The 12,959-nt window shown below is 41.1% G+C and overlaps 1 protein-coding gene across 3 annotated transcripts; it reads right to left on the bottom strand.

Annotated features, from left to right (window-relative positions):
- Window positions 1-238: 238 nt before the first annotated feature.
- On the bottom strand, window positions 239-12,702 carry LOC112990671 (neuropeptide Y receptor type 4-2-like). 3 transcript variants are annotated; one of them, XM_064513987.1, is made up of 4 exons: window positions 12,523-12,702; window positions 10,829-10,999; window positions 8,335-8,425; window positions 239-5,339 (listed from the first exon to the last, which is right to left on the bottom strand). In XM_064513987.1, the coding sequence occupies exon 4, from the start codon at window positions 5,221-5,223 to the stop codon at window positions 4,090-4,092; it is 1,134 nt and encodes a 377-aa protein (XP_064370057.1). In that variant the 5' UTR covers window positions 5,224-5,339; window positions 8,335-8,425; window positions 10,829-10,999; window positions 12,523-12,702; the 3' UTR covers window positions 239-4,089. The 3 variants fall into 3 exon arrangements, with proteins under 3 accessions (XP_064370057.1, XP_064370056.1, XP_025968339.2); XM_064513986.1 differs by lacking the exon at window positions 8,335-8,425 and adding an exon at window positions 7,413-7,625; XM_026112554.2 differs by lacking the exon at window positions 8,335-8,425.
- Between the last annotated feature and the right edge of the window lie 257 nt (window positions 12,703-12,959).

The raw sequence follows: 12,959 nt of genomic DNA, 5'->3' as shown, positions 1-12,959 counted from the left end.
TCCCATGCTGAATTTTTGATACCTAGCCTGTCCTCTTCTCCTCAGTTGGCTGAGCACCATCATTTGTCCCAAGGAATAACACATCAAGTTATTAATCCTTCACATATCAGTGGCCCTTAATCATATGGTATAACTTTTTTTTTCTTTTAGTCGGCCCTACCTGAGAACTAAATCTTATGTACTTTACCTTGTAAATAATACTACGCCATTTTATAGAAGCAGGCACAGAGAAATGAAGTAACGTAGGCAATATCATTTTATTTGTTGTTATTAGATTTCCCAAAGTGTGCCACTTAACATCACAGGAATAAGTTGTGTTCTTGCTTTGAAGATCTTACTGTGCTGTTAGGACATATCACAAGAGGCAGGATTATGAAAAACAAAATTTGGGGTAAGGTCTGAGAGTTTTATGAACTCATGATTCACATGATACCTCCTGCATAGTTCTTCCACGTTTCTTTTGCAACATAGTGGCAGGACTTTGTAAAAAGCATATTTAAAAGCATCACTGCAGTACAACAAACACAACAAAGTTTGATCCTTCTTAAGTGTGAACATTATTAATTATTTACAAATGGGAAAGATGTATATACACTATTTCTGTCCTGTTACCCTTTGCTGGGACTAAAGAGACGGAGCCTCTCTTGGTCACATTAAAGTTTCAAAGTGACAAAAGTAGCTGTTTCAACAGATGTGTAGGCTGTCATTGCATCTGGCCTTGTGCTTTTGCCTTCAAAGGGAGCAGCTGCTAGAGTGGTTCTTGAAAACTAACAGCTTAATATCTTCTACTGCATTTGTGCTCAGCTACATGCTTAGCCTTGCAAGTCTTCATGTCTGCACATAACGAAGAAGTGGCGGTAAAGGCACCTTTCCTGTACTTGTGATGGAAGGATTCCCGGTGCGTAAACACAGATAGGGCTTACACGTGGCATAGATGTTTAGCCCTTTAGAACTTAGGCTTTTCTGGGCTTACTCTAAAGTTTATATTTAGCTATCTAAGGAACTTTGGAGGTTGAAACACATGTAAGGGCATGAATAGGCAGCAGCTGACTGGGAATTTTGATGATCTGAACTTTGCAATTAGATGTATGGGTGGGATTTGGTAGATTGTAATGCCTAAATTCTTTAGTTTGTCTAGCCAAAAGTCCATTAGCATCAAACAGCACTTGATTCCAAGCTTGACACTTCCTTTAGTCACTAGAGGAAGATAAATCCCTGTTTGTGTCAGTCTGGGTTATTCTGATGTTGGATCTGCTTGCCTCACATATGCACTTGTGATCATGGGTGTCAATGGCCACGTGAACTACAGTTCAAAGAAGAGTCAGACTCAGCTTATGTTTCTACCCTTTTCAGGAATAGCTGAGACTTGATGTACAACGCGCATACAGTATGTCAGAAGTTGGCCATTAGAGCTATATAATTTCTCAAAAGTTTTCACTTAAAATTACATATTCATGGAAGTAAAAAATTTCAAGGGTAATTGCTTCAATTTAAAGCACTGCTGCTTGAAAAGTAATACATTTAAGATTACAGATCAGATAATCTATGCTCATGTTTAGCAGAGTATTTTCACTATAGCTTGACACACATCTTAGTTAATTAAATGTGTAATTATAACAAGTACAGGAAATGGACAGGATTACCTAAGGCTAACTGGGTGAAATTCACCCCTAAATACAAAGACACCACAGAGCTGAAGCAGTATTTAAGCTCTCAAATACAACATAATTCATGTATAAATCAAGCTGGTTAGAAGGAGTTAATGTATTTTGTACTAGTCAGCACCACATGGTTGTGTTAACTCTGTTTTCACTTACAGTAGCAAATTTTAAACTAGAACTGTACATAAGAAAAAATGAGTCCTCTTGTTCTGTGTTTCTAATGGGCTCAGTCTCCAGTCTAGAAATGACATTACATACAAATGGAGCAAGAAAAACAACTCCTCATCATAACTGTGACAAGAAACAATGAAAAAAACAAAGCAGAAGTCCATTAGGAAGAAGCATAAATATCTTGCCAGAAAGTTTGGGGAAGATTCAAAAGGTATTTGCACATGGACTCTCTTACTGAGATACAGAGGTTCTGCACAGAATCAGAAGGGCAGCAGCCTCAGCTTTTGCATTAATACTCTGAACATAAGAATTTAAGGTCCACACCTGAACTCTGCCACCAATTTCTGCGTGCACAGCTCATGGGAAGGGATTCACTCCCATTTATGTCGGCTGAGGATATGATCCCCTGCTTGTTGATGGCTCTTGCTACTGTAGAGCACAAGATTTTGCTCTTGTCTTCACCCCTAAATACAATCTTGTCTTCATCTTCGGATACTTTGTCCAACATCCATATGGCCTGCCAGACCACAGCATGGGAAGGAATTTTTCCCTCACATAATTATTTACCAGTCCATCTAATAAGAGAGCCTCCAGCCTAAGGGATTTCTAGCTTTCTGCACAGCTACATGTTGGATAGCTTCAATTCTATGCAAACCTATTGAGTATGATGAGTAGGGACAGCTTATCATAGCATAATTCAGGTTAGAAAGGACCTCAGGTGGTCAGCTAGTTCAGTCTTGTGCTAAGGTTAGCTTAACAATTCAGGACAGAAGATGACTCCATGCCTCTTTAGCACTGACCTACTACCGTGTGAATTAAGATGCTCATTGTCTTTTTACACTTGCTATTTTTTTTAGTCACTCCCACTTCTTGAGAGTACCTGCTTCTTGGTTTCTTAGCAGTCACTGAGCAATGTCTCAGGCTCCAGAAGTCTGTCATATCATTCTTTTCTGAAGAAAAATGAGCTTATCATTTGTAGGTTTTGTGGACAAAGTCTAAAAATACCACAGTTAAAAAAAAAAAAAAAAAAGCATGACCCTCATTTCAGTATGGCAACTGATAATACATCTTATTTACATGTAGCTTGGCTTTAAAATATGTGTCTCCACCTGACCTGGATTCCACTTGTGTGTTTTTGTTGACCTTTAATTAGTCAGAGTTTCAGCACCTCTCTGTTGCTGATGCCAGCAAGCAGGACTGGTATCTGACATGTGGTTGTATTTTAGCAGGAAACTGAAAGCCTCCATGCATAAGTTTATCTCTTTGGGAGTGCAACCACTCCTAAAAGCTAAGGTTTCTGGAGGCATTTTTTTTCATGCCTATTTCCATCTTCTAAATGGGATACTCTGAAATTAGAGTATCAAAGAGCTAAAAAGCATTTCACCGTTGAAGTAGCAGTAGCACCTTGCTACTAAGGCTTGGAAAAACTCCAGTAATCTAGCCATCTCATATTATCATGGCATGCATTTTTAGCATGTGGAGCTTTGTGACTGACAGCAGCAGGAATCAGGAAGTCAGCCAGACTGGATTTCCACGTAGATCTGCAACTATTCTTCATCTGTTTAAAAGTCATGCTCAGCATCATCTCAATGCGCTTTAGGAGTCTAATCCACAGAGTAATATTTTCATCTGCAACCATTTCTCAATAAGTAACTGTCATCTTTAAGTAATAGGATCATTGTTCTGTGTCTCTACAGAGACAGACGTTGCAAACAGGCATCCAATTGTTTGATATGAACTAGATCTGCTGAAAGATTAGTATTACCTAACAAGCTGTGAGAAGCAGCAAAGCACAAAATTTTCTATATTTACATGTCTCTGTTCCACTGGTCTGTCGACAGTGGGTAAAAATCTTATTAATACTGAAAAATGAAAGAGAATCTGGGTAGCGCTCTGGGTAGCCTGCAGTGCCGAAACTGGAAGTCTGGGATTCTGCCTCAGTCATGACAGAGATGTGAGCTTAGCTGATGAACTTAGTGTCAGTCTGTGTGCATCCACACCTTAGTTACTGAGCTGTTAGAGCAGCTCAGTCTTCTCAATATCTGTCTGTACCGTCTCAGTGACATGAACAACTTGTGCACCATAGGAGCTATGATATATGCTTACAAGCTTCCTTTGCCCGTTCTTCTGAAAATCAGGCAGTAATGGGCTCCTGTTCATATCGCAACTATAGCATCATCAGTTGCTTTTTATACCGACAGGTAATAGTTGGTTTGCAGTGTGCTCCATGCATCCCTCTGTAAATGTTTACTGTCTGCTAGATAGAATTATGTCTGCAGTTCAACATCAGTGAGCCCTTGGAGATTTCAGTCTGCATGGTGGATAAAGGTAAATGATCATATTCTTCCATTGATGCAGTTACTGAATTATGCTGGCAGCTCAGAATCAGTGACTTCACTTCTTTTTTGAAGTTGCTATTTAGGAAACCATAGATAACAGGGTTGACACAGGTGGAAGCCATGGCTACCAGGTGGCACAATGAGAAGATCAGATTGTGGTGGCAAGGCGAAATGATTTTGTAATTCCAGTCCACAATGGTGTTGAAAACATGCAGTGGTAACCAGCAAACAGCAAAGGCGGCAACCATGGATGCTAACAAAATGTTTATCCTTCTCAGCTGAACTGCTCGGTTGCTGTATTCACTTTTCTCAAACATGTCCTTTCTCTTCTGCAGACGTAAGTAGATACGCAGATAGCAAACCATAATGAAGAAGAGGGGGATGCAGTATTGCAAGAGCAGCAAAGTGGTGGTGTAGATAAGTCTGTGCTGCTCAGAAGGCCACGAGTCAATGCATATGACCTTGTCAGTGGAAAAATTCATGATATACGAGAGCTGCTCATACAAATCATTAGACAAGATGGATGTGGTCAGAAAGGGCAGGGACATGAGACATGCTAAAGTCCAAATGACTCCAATTCCTAGATAGGCCTGGGAGATACTTGGCCTCCAGCCAGTCGGATTTATGATGAGCTGATGTCTTTCCAGAGCAATAAGGACAAGAGAAAGAATCGACACTGTCACAGATGTGCACTGAGTGAAAGAGGTCATTTTGCACATGACCTCCCCAAATATCCAGTAGTCCATCATGGTGTAAACAATGGTGAAAGGCAGGCAGACAAGACTCATAAACAAATCTGAAATGATTAAGTTGGAAATGAGGATGTTGGTTACATTGGCCTTTTCCTTCTGCCTAGCTATGACAGCAATCAGACAGATGTTTCCCACAATGCCTAGGACAGTCTCCAAACTGTAAGAGGTGGCCAGAAAGACAGTAAGGTCAGTGACGTTCCTGCACTGATTTGAAAGGTGTGTGGGGAAGCTTCGGTTTGAGCTCCAGTTCTTACTGTTCATGAAGGGAAAACCATCATTAACAACCCTCGTCTTATTCATCCTGGATCCAAAAAGATTATCCAAAAAGGTGAGAAGGAAATAGAATCTAAGTCTTCTGAAGCCAGCCGTAAAAGCGTTTCATCTGTTCTGTTCAGCTGCAGAAGACCTGGTTAAATCTGCAAAGGAAAGGAAAAAAGATTGCTTAATCATGCTACAAGAGGTAAGTCAAAAGGGTAGCATGTGGGGGAGTGAGACAGGGGAAGTGAATGCCAATGATTGTGTGTCTTTTTTCAGCTCCCTTTCATTTAGTGTACTGGACCATAAAATGGAGTTGTTGGCTGGCTTTGCTAAGAGTTCTTACTGTCTTTAAGTCAGTGCAACTCTGTTGCAACATACTTATATTGAGGTTACCCCATGAATTTAAGAACATCTTCGTGATTTAACTCAGTGCAGTATCTCGAACATCGTTAACACAGTAGAGTGGCATTTCAAGAAGGCTGGGCCAAATTACAGTTGGAAGTAAAAATTATGTGTAATTCCGGATTTGCAAGGTTCTGATCCAAAAGTGAGCAGAAGGTACTGGGTGAGGCTGCATTTAACTTCATTGAAGCTAAACATCAAGGTGAAATCTAAGGCATACTAACTGTATAAAGCCAACATGGAAATATTTTATGTGAGTTAATCTGTGAACTGAATTTGCAATTGCAACCAGAACATGCATTTGCTTGAGACATAATCACCATGCAAATATTTACGCTCAGATCCTCAGCAGGGATAACATGGAACAACTTTGAAAAAGTGTGAAAAGATTCAAAATCAATTCAACATTTTTCTGCTTCTATGCAGCTGCAACAACTCATGGGAACTCCAGTCCTACTCCCCTGCTTCTCCTCTCCGGATGAACTGCCGTGCCCATGAGGCACTGATGTGAGGCACTCCCTCCTCTGGGAGGCCAATGTAGTCATTGCAGGACTTACCAGAAGTATATTCCAGCCTCCTGATTTTGGCCATAAGAGTTGGTGGTTTCAACAGCCTCACTTAATTTCTTGTGAAAAGTTTATTATTGATTCTCCTCCAACAAAATTTTGCTTTTGGCAGTTTTTAACCAAGAGAGTTCAAAGGTTGTAATAATATAGACTAGTGATTTACTAGATACTGTTTCTGCACAGGCAGATTGATCTGCTTGCTAGCCTCTGCTGCAACTCCTGAACTGGGCTTTTCAGCGAGGTCTCAGGCAGAAGAGCGCACAGAATTAATAGAGACTGGACACTTCTGGAAATCTCAGCCATAGGATTGACTGGACTCTACCAGTGGGCCCCTGGGAGACTATTATAATCAATCTGCATCACCCCTTCTGCCCAGATCCTTTTCCTCCTCTGTACAGGGGGAGGATATCCGCTTTCCCTTTCCTTATGGGTTTCCTGATGCAAGGCTCCTTCCTTCAACCAAGCACCACAATCCACTTATGTAGATAGTTATCCCTTGCCTTGGCAGTCTGCTCTACAGTCCTGCCTCTGGAGTCCAGTCTTGTGCTATGTCAAGGAATGGAGAAAAACATCTAAACCTGCTGGGAGTTCTCCTCAGGACAGAGGCAGCTACGTGGAGTATGAAGGCTTGTAATGTGCAGTGTAAATAAATAGTCAGGGAACGACACTATTTACCCATTGCATGAGCCTTTTCTCAGCAATAAAATGCTACTCAAACAAGTTTGTGAGGTTGCGATAAACTTCTCGGGGTTTCAGAAAAACAACTGGTCAAGATAGTAATACATAAATAAAATGATGTAGTGAGCTTATTGCTGTTTGAGTAGCATTTATTGCTGAGCAACTGCATGCATAAAGGTAACCAATACTATACAGAAAAGCATCCACCACACTATGCTTTTTGGTTTATCTCATCTTTTGTTTTTATGATCTGTACTGTCCGCTTCTTGAGATATTGCTTCTCAGGAACTGACAATAAAGTCAAGAGTGTACAGTAAATAAGAAGGTGTTTTGGGACTGTTGTTTTACTTGATCTGCAAAAATTAGTACAGTCAGTTCTTTTGCTGCTTTGTCAGACCTGTTGATGTACTTGTAATATATAGGTACCTATATGTCAGAGACAGTCACACAAGTAAGATACATTAATATTTTCTTTCTCTTGAATTTTCTTCTCCTCAGTAGTTTAAGCCTTGAATAATAGTCCAAAGACAGCAAAGGAAATTTTCCAAAATGTGGGCATAGGTATGACTGTTTCTGTCCACTCACTTTTGTGTTGTTCCCCACTCAGGCTGAACATACTTGTTTCTTCTCTGGAACAACGAGGAAAGGCAATGACTGGGTGTGAATTGCATTGTCATGTATGGGGACGGTCAGTGCGGAGAAGAGCCTGTTTCAGCTTGTTCAGTGTGAAAATGGTGATAGAACGGAAAACCAGGAACCAGTCCTGTAGGATTTGATGACCGCTGGCCTGTGGGGATGCTGTATGGGAAAAGAGCAAAGCGATCGGTGGCCTGCAATATTGTGTGGTACCAGTTGAAGGAGCTCAGTCATGGCATTTGGACAAACAGGTTCTGCTGTCTGTGAACACATGGGCTTTGTACTACAGTTCCACCTAGTATCCTTAGCTACAGTCTCCTGGGCAACAAGCACATGCTTCTCTTTTGTTGCCTGAAAAATGTTTGCTGAGTTATCGAAAACATCTGTGCCTAACAGGCTAAGCCCTCACCAGGATCCCAGGCTCTTTTGGACGTGCGGAGGGGTCGGTAATGACAACTAGTAATGCTGAAACAAGAATACAGTGTAGTGGAGACACTCAGAAAGTAGAAGCCAGAGCCCACCACTATAAGGGGTACGTTCCCAAAGGCAATGCCAAAGGCGAGTGTGGCTGTAGGTCTGCGGCAGGCAGCAGATGTGGTGGGGATAATGAATGTCTCAGAAGGTCTGGAATGCATTTTGGGGGGGTTCGCTGTCTTTTAATACTTTGCCTTCTGTGGTGTCTCTCACAAGGCAGCTGTCAAGCATTTCCTAGACGTCCATTCTCCAGTCCTGCCCAGAGGTAAATAATGTATTATCACTGTCTTATCACAGATAAGGGGACAGAGATGCAGAAGAGCAGTGAGACATCAGCTGCCCAGTGTCTGAAGGAACCTGTGGTGCACTCTGCAGGTACTTATAACTGCCTGCCTACCTGACGTCTTTGCAAAAGTCAGAGCCCAGATCACCTGGGTCCATAGTTCTCCATATCTCTTATTATGGCAACCACAATGTAAGAAGCAGTTCTAGAAAAATAGAAAAATAAAAGTTATGAGGAGCTTATATTTATGCCTCCTATTATGGTATCCTTAGATGGCAGACTCTTAGGGTCAGTCACTGGCAAATCCATCTCAAAGTGTTTGACTGCTATTTGGTTTGGCCTGAATTAAGAGCTAGTAGTACGCAATGTGTACTTATTCTGTACAGACATTTGAATGAAATGCTAGTTAATGCATTGAATAACAAATGCAGAGGAAAAAGCTATAGCTCCTTGCTATATCAAAGATTTGTTGTTTAGCCAGTGAAATATAGCAAAACCCATATGTATGAGCTGACAAAACAGCATTCATCTCTAGAGAGTGAAACACTATTTACTTGCTTTGTAAGAGTAACAAGCCTACCTCCTAAATCAGTTTGGAGAAGGAGTGGGGGGGAAGAGGTGGATAAGCTTTTTTTTGCTTTTTCTTTTCCTTTTTGTTATTTGAGGGAAAAGTAAACCTGTTCAGAACCCTCAACGAACTTCAAGAAAGAGATCAGTTATAAACACTAACGTGCAGCCTGAGATAGTTTCTCTGAAAGGTGAGTGTCACAAAAATCTGCAGGAAGTTACTAGATAGAGACAGAGAAAGTGAAGGAGCTTTCAGATTTAATCTTGTAAGTTAAATGCTTCATCTATGTCTCTTAGAGATGTTAATCACTTTGTTGCCTGTGCTGGAAGCAATGAAATAGAGCAGGCAAGCTTTGAAGACTTTGTTTTGCTGAATGATGCAGCCTTTTAAACTAAAAAAAAAAAAAAAATCACTCAGTTTGTCTCAAAAGAAAAAACACCTATCAGTGGTCAACTTGAAAGCCTGGTCCCAAATGGCCCTCCTGTATTTCCCAGAAAAATTCCTCATAGAAAAGGGAATTCTGTAGAGACAGCTCAGGGAAGAAAATGAAACCCTCAGTGTGTTTCAAGGAGACTCCTATGTAGCGAGCGGTTCCAGGCGGTGAGTGCGTGACCGCCCTTTGGGAGACCTCTGGACTTGAAGGTGTCTTGTGAAAAAGAAAAACTGCTTCCTGGAGGAGGGAAACAAGGGACTACTGCTGATATGGTACTTTATGTGCTAACTGGGAAAAGATAGGTCGTCCTTGCAAAGCTAGTCTTCCAGCCCTCGCTGAAATCAAAAGCCAGGAATCAATAGCCATAGCTGCGGTGGACATTGTGTATCATTTTTTCACTTCAGACATAAGTAGAAGAAAATGGTAGGTTTGTAGTACTTCATTATCTGGTACCCAGAAGCAATTGCTTTGTCAGGCTTAGTACGTTAACCAGTAGCTCGAGCCCTGTTTGCTGCTTTCATCCAGTAAGTCTTTCTGAGAGAAGCAATTCTCATGGACAAGAAGCGAGTGCATGACGGTTATTTAAAAAGCTATGGGAATTATTTGGAGTAAAGCAGCTATAGGCTGCTTATAGCCTCTTAGAAACAAACGCGCAGTGGAAAGGTTTGACAGAACTCTGAGATTCCTATTGCACATGTTAACTGAGCTGGCTGATGACTGACTAACACTGGTACCCCCTTCTTGCCTGCAGTGACACTAGCTGCAAGATTGGCCATGTTTGACCTTATGTCTGGGAGAAAGGTTAGCAATCTGTTGGATATCATTAGAGGTTCCCGGGAAGGCAATCCTTAATCAGAAGAGGATACCCGTTACTGCGTATGCAGGGTCATCCCACAGCAATTCAAAATCTGTGAGGGATCTGGTACAATGAAATTTAATGGCGGGCTTTTTGTTCTTCTTTATCTTTGTCAAACTGCATGTGTTATAAAAGTAATGGGAGTAAGCGCCCTCGGTCATCGAAAAAGCTAATTCTATCTATTTCTAAAACATGTATAATTATGGTGTACTACACGCTGTGTGTATTAATACATTGGCAGCTGGTATAAATACCCATGAAAGTGGGTATTTTTTTCCCCTCTCATATCTATAGATTTTCAGAAGGAAACCATGTAAGGGATATGAGCTTGTGACATGGGTCTCTGATCTGCAGAAATCAGGAAAGTTCTACAAAGCACCTACACTGAATTTTTATTTTCTAGCTAAGTTCACAAAATCCTTACAGAAGATGCAGATCTAGTTCACAAAGGTAAAATGTGACTAGCAAGTCAGCAGGCTGGAGAACGGTAGTGAATTCCCAATCCCCTTAACAGTAAAGGCTATTGTGAATTGGCTTGTACCCAAGAGGAGAAGAAGCAAGTCTGGGCATTCAGAAAGGTGATCTTTTCCCAAGGATGTGGGAAAACCATAAATCATTGTAATGGACATCTTAGCAGGCAGCCAGCTAGGGTAACTGGAGAGTGGTCTGATTGGTACTGGCAGAAACTGCACAGATTGGGTCAGGAAAGTAGGGGTCTCGGAGTCAGGAGGGAAGAGTGTTTTTCACTCACCAGTGATAACCTGGAAGGCTTTCTGGCAGGCAGCAAGGTGGCAGGGAGCACACTGAACCCTGAAAATCTCCAAGAAGTTTTCCATCTCCCTCTTACACCCTGCAGGGCTCCAAGGCTGTGCTCCCTGTTTACCAGGGTCAGGCCTTCTGTGGCACGTCACGCTGGATCCATCTGTCAAAAACAGGTAATCGTTTGGTGGAAAATAATGGTTCAGTGGACCCACACTCATCGTGAGCTCTACCCAAATTTGCTCAATAGTTCCAGGGTGACTTAAGGTTGTGATTTAGCTGGGAACTCCAAAAGCATGAAGAACATCTTTCTCCATATTCCCAACGGGAAGGGGACATTTCATGGAGCTGAGAGATTTCCTTCCAATCCCTGATCTGAACCAGATGGAGTTGAGAGTTAAAATGCGGTATCCTTCATAACCCAGACAATCACTAACTTCATTGGGTTAAATCACAGAGTTGGGTATCATCATCGCCTGTACATTGGTTCACACCCTTTGGTCTCACAAAAAAAAGCTCAGAAATGAATTAAAATTATTTTGTTTCTAATGGAACAAAATATTGCATTCATACCAAAATCTTTTTTCTTTTTTTTTAATCTGCAAATGCCTTCTTCCCCTCCCCCCCCCCCCCCCCCCCCACAAAAAAATCCAGTCCCTCAAAACTATACTTTTAATGTTTTGGTTCAGGCACTGACTGACAAAAGCAATTGTTTGCACAGACCTAATCAAAAGCTGAACTGTAAACAGTAAAATATTTATTAAGGTCTCCCTTGTTTTTATAGCCCCTCTTGCTAAATTATTACTATTAATAATTATAATAATGTTTATTACGGTAGCATTTAAAGACTAATTGAGAATAGGTCCTTTTGTGCTTAGGGCTGTACAGATCTAGAGGAGCAGACAAGTCTCAGCCCTGAAGACCTTAGAAGGTGGACAAGGGTTAGGGAAAGAGCTAAAAGGTATACAAACAGAACAAAGAATTTATTACTGTTTTTCCTTGCCTTGTGACTGGATTCAGAGCCCATTACTTATAGTGGACTTTGGATCAGGTTCACTTTATATTTCTGCCTTTGTTTCTGCAATGTTTTTAAACCCTAAAGAAATCCACGACATTCTCATGGAACTGAAGGACTATGCAAGAATTCCCTGCTCCTAGGAATCCAGCCTGTTTAAAGCCTTCTAACCCATGGCTTCTCTTGAATTTAAACTTCATGTCCCTGTGAGTACCAAGAGATCAATTTTTAAATTTAAATGCTAATTGAATGCTTCTCTTTACCTCCTGCTTACCCTGATTGTTAAATGAATGAAGACTCTATCATATAAAGCATTTCAGAACTCTTTTTCAAATCCATGTTCTCATGTTCTTTTAAAACTTGCTTCTTTAAACTGCATTAATACAACAGCCACTCAGTAACTCTCCTTTAAATGTTTCTAACATACAACTTTTGCCTCTACTGCCTCTACTCTTGGATGAAAGTTTTAGGAGAGTCCTTGGTTAACATTTTCTGGTTAGAAATTGGAGTTGGTTATCCAAAGATCTGAGCAAAAAATTAATCAATAATTACGGCATCAGCTGTCAGCCACTCAAGTGAAAGTTGAACAGATTTTTATAATCAGAAGCAATGACTCTAATAAGTAGATCTGAGCTGTCATAAAGTTTAAACAAAATTTAGAAAATTCTTACCTGTCACTGACTGAGAAAATTACTGCTGTTGCTGCACATTTATGTCTTGGAAGAATGAAGGAATGCTATAGCAGCAAAGTAAGATCTTCTGTGTCTCAGTAGCTCAGAAGAGAAGCTCTCTCTGCTGTTTCTGTAGGCAATTTGGATGGCATCTCTCTCCGTCTCTCTCTGTCTCTGTCTCTCTCTCTCTCCCTCCCTCTCTCCCTATCTCCTTCTCCCTCTTTTTCTCCCCCTCCTTCCTTCCCTCCCTCCAACTTAGCCAATGAATTCTGCCTTATGCTGCTTTGAAGTTCTGGCTCCCTCTGCCGTTACATGAATGTATAAATTCTACAGATACTTGAGATAAATAGCAGCTCCAGGAAAGAGCTGCGAAACTGTTTGAAGTGTAACACACGCCCGTGCCGCGTGCATGTACACGCGAGTGGCATGCGGGCTAA

Source organism: Dromaius novaehollandiae, chromosome 6 (assembly GCF_036370855.1).
Source record: "Dromaius novaehollandiae isolate bDroNov1 chromosome 6, bDroNov1.hap1, whole genome shotgun sequence".
Taxonomy (NCBI): Eukaryota; Metazoa; Chordata; class Aves; order Casuariiformes; family Dromaiidae; genus Dromaius; species Dromaius novaehollandiae.
This window is presented reverse-complemented; position numbering and strand designations above follow the sequence as displayed.

Excerpts from the sequence above, each read along its gene's own strand:
- LOC112990671 (XM_064513987.1), bottom strand. The coding sequence starts at position 5,223 with ATGAATAAGACGAGGGTTGTTAATGATGGTTTTCCCTTCATGAACAGT.